The sequence below is a fragment of the Saccostrea echinata genome, unplaced genomic scaffold (assembly GCF_033153115.1).
Source record: "Saccostrea echinata isolate AGI-Se365-2 ecotype Australia unplaced genomic scaffold, CSIRO_AGI_Sech_v1 ptg000015l, whole genome shotgun sequence".
Classification (NCBI taxonomy): Eukaryota; Metazoa; Mollusca; class Bivalvia; order Ostreida; family Ostreidae; genus Saccostrea; species Saccostrea echinata.
In genome coordinates, this window is record NW_026889764.1 from 4,615,373 (window position 1) to 4,617,537 (window position 2,165).

At 33.7% G+C, this 2,165-nt stretch overlaps 1 protein-coding gene across 1 annotated transcript; it reads right to left on the reverse strand.

Moving 5' to 3' along the window:
- Positions 1 to 429: 429 nt before the first annotated feature.
- Positions 430 to 1,328, reverse strand: LOC133187756 (uncharacterized). The gene is made up of 2 exons (XM_061323157.1): positions 1,255 to 1,328; positions 430 to 1,074 (listed from the first exon to the last, which is right to left on the reverse strand). The coding sequence occupies exons 1-2, from the start codon at positions 1,300 to 1,302 to the stop codon at positions 709 to 711; spliced, it is 414 nt and encodes a 137-aa protein (XP_061179141.1). The 5' UTR covers positions 1,303 to 1,328; the 3' UTR covers positions 430 to 708.
- Between the last annotated feature and the right edge of the window lie 837 nt (positions 1,329 to 2,165).

Consider the following 2,165-nt stretch of genomic DNA (forward strand, 5'->3'; position numbering starts at 1 on the left):
ACTAAAACTCAAATACAAACATTGATATAATTCTACAATTCAATGTTCAGAGAGAGAGAGAGAGAGAGAGAGAATGAGAGAGAGAGAGGGAGAGAATTAGAGAGAGAGAATGTGAGAGAGAGAGAGAGAGAGAGAATGAGACAGAGAGGGATAATGAGAGAGAGAGAGAGAGAGAGAGATATGGAATACATATAACAAAGACATAAACATTATAACATTATAATTATTTTAATTGGACTAAGGCAAGGGGTAAAACCTATACATTTAAGCCCTTCCATTAAGTTTATTCTTCAGATGTGATGCTGGGAAAAAAAATAAACATGCAAGGGAAAGTTACAATTCTGTCTAAAGATACCACCGATAGATTGTTTGAATTAAAGTTAACTAGAGTCCTAATTACTCATATTCCAATTAAAAATTACTCGGTAATCACAGTCTGCTTTCTATTTTTATTGTCTGTCAGAACATTACTTAACATTCAGTTAAAATGAACAATAAAAAGCTATATGATAGTGGCTGTTTTAGTGATGTGAACAGATTTTTTTAAATTTGGTATACACAAACGTCGTAGAAGGAAACATTTTCGAAAAAGTGACACGTTTTCAGACTACTTTCTCATAGTAACATTCACAAGCCGCCTATTCAAGCATATACACATTGCATTCTACGATCTTCAATCTCAATTAATAATATTTATATTTTGGCGGCCTAAATAGACAATATTCCAAGGTTATCGATAGATCCACCATCAACAGTATTTTTGACTTTCTTGCACTTCTTGAATAGTTTACCAAAAGGACAACAGCCATGAATTCCGGGCTTTAATGTGTCTTCGCACCCACCGGCACACTTTTTACACAATCGATTTGTTGGTGTAATTATCCAAATAACGGTAAACATGAGACCTCCAATGGATGACGCCACAGAATTTGCAATACATGGTCCGGTGAGACAGCTCAGACATTGGTAAACAAACAGGCGCCATCTTTCATAGCAGATCGTGCTGGAATACCAGTACAATGAATGGCTCTTTAGTACTTTTGGTTCCGCAATAATTTGATTGAATCGAATACCCTATAAAATACAAATATAAGTGGTAAAATGTCAGGAAAAAATATTTAATGCTAATACCAGGAATTTTAAAATATCAGTGTACACAGGATATTCTCTCTCTCTCTCTCTCTCGAGAGAGAGAGAGAGAGAGAGAGAGAGAGAGAGAGAGAGAGTTTTTGTTTGACGTGTGCACAAACTTACGGCTTGTTCACCGATTATGCTTCGGGGATCTCTGTTTTCCAGAATCATGACGAGCACCTTACACGTTCTCGTGACAGAATAAAATTTTCTGAAAAAAAAAAAATAGTAACGTGAATGATTCAAAAGCTAGAAGTCCCTCAGTTACATGACTGTATCGGGATTTTTACAAAAGTCAGTTATGATGAATTAAGGAATTTCTCCCTCTATAGGCGATGTCATGATCTAATGTTTGAATTTACCGGGAGGCAGTAAAAAGAAAAAAAAAGAACATAAGCAAAACGTGGCTTGTTTGTATATATCAACCTTTTCTGTGTGTAGCACAAATATTTAGCAACATCAATTTACACAATATTACAAGATTAAAAAAGATATATATATGTTCTAAATTCACAGTTAAAAATATTATACAATTAGAAACCGAATGGTTTGGGTAAGAGCTTTGATACTACTTTGCTTTTTGGTGGTTTAACATAAACACAACAGAATAAATTCAATCACTGTAATAAATGGTGGAAGATTTAGAAGATTTATGTTCTTTCTTGAGATGATTTTTTTTAACAAAACAACACTACACAAGTAATGATTTTGTGTGTTATTTTCTGTAAAAAATCTTACCTTCTTAATAAGAAACAGCAAACAAAAAGTTATACAATATCATGTAGGAAGTAAAGAGTCAAAACAGTTGACAAGGACGGAAAGAGGAAAAGTCTATCTTCTGATATGGAGTAGATAACTCGCCTGATGAGGAAACGATTATTTTTAAGATTAAATTTCCCTTTTTGTATAGAAAAAAAATAAGAAATTGAGTCGTTGTATGAACAACGTAACTATATTTTGTTCTTCGATTCGACATCACATTGGGGTCATGAGTCGCATTGGAACTGGAATTCAAATCTGACGTTGTGAAAATA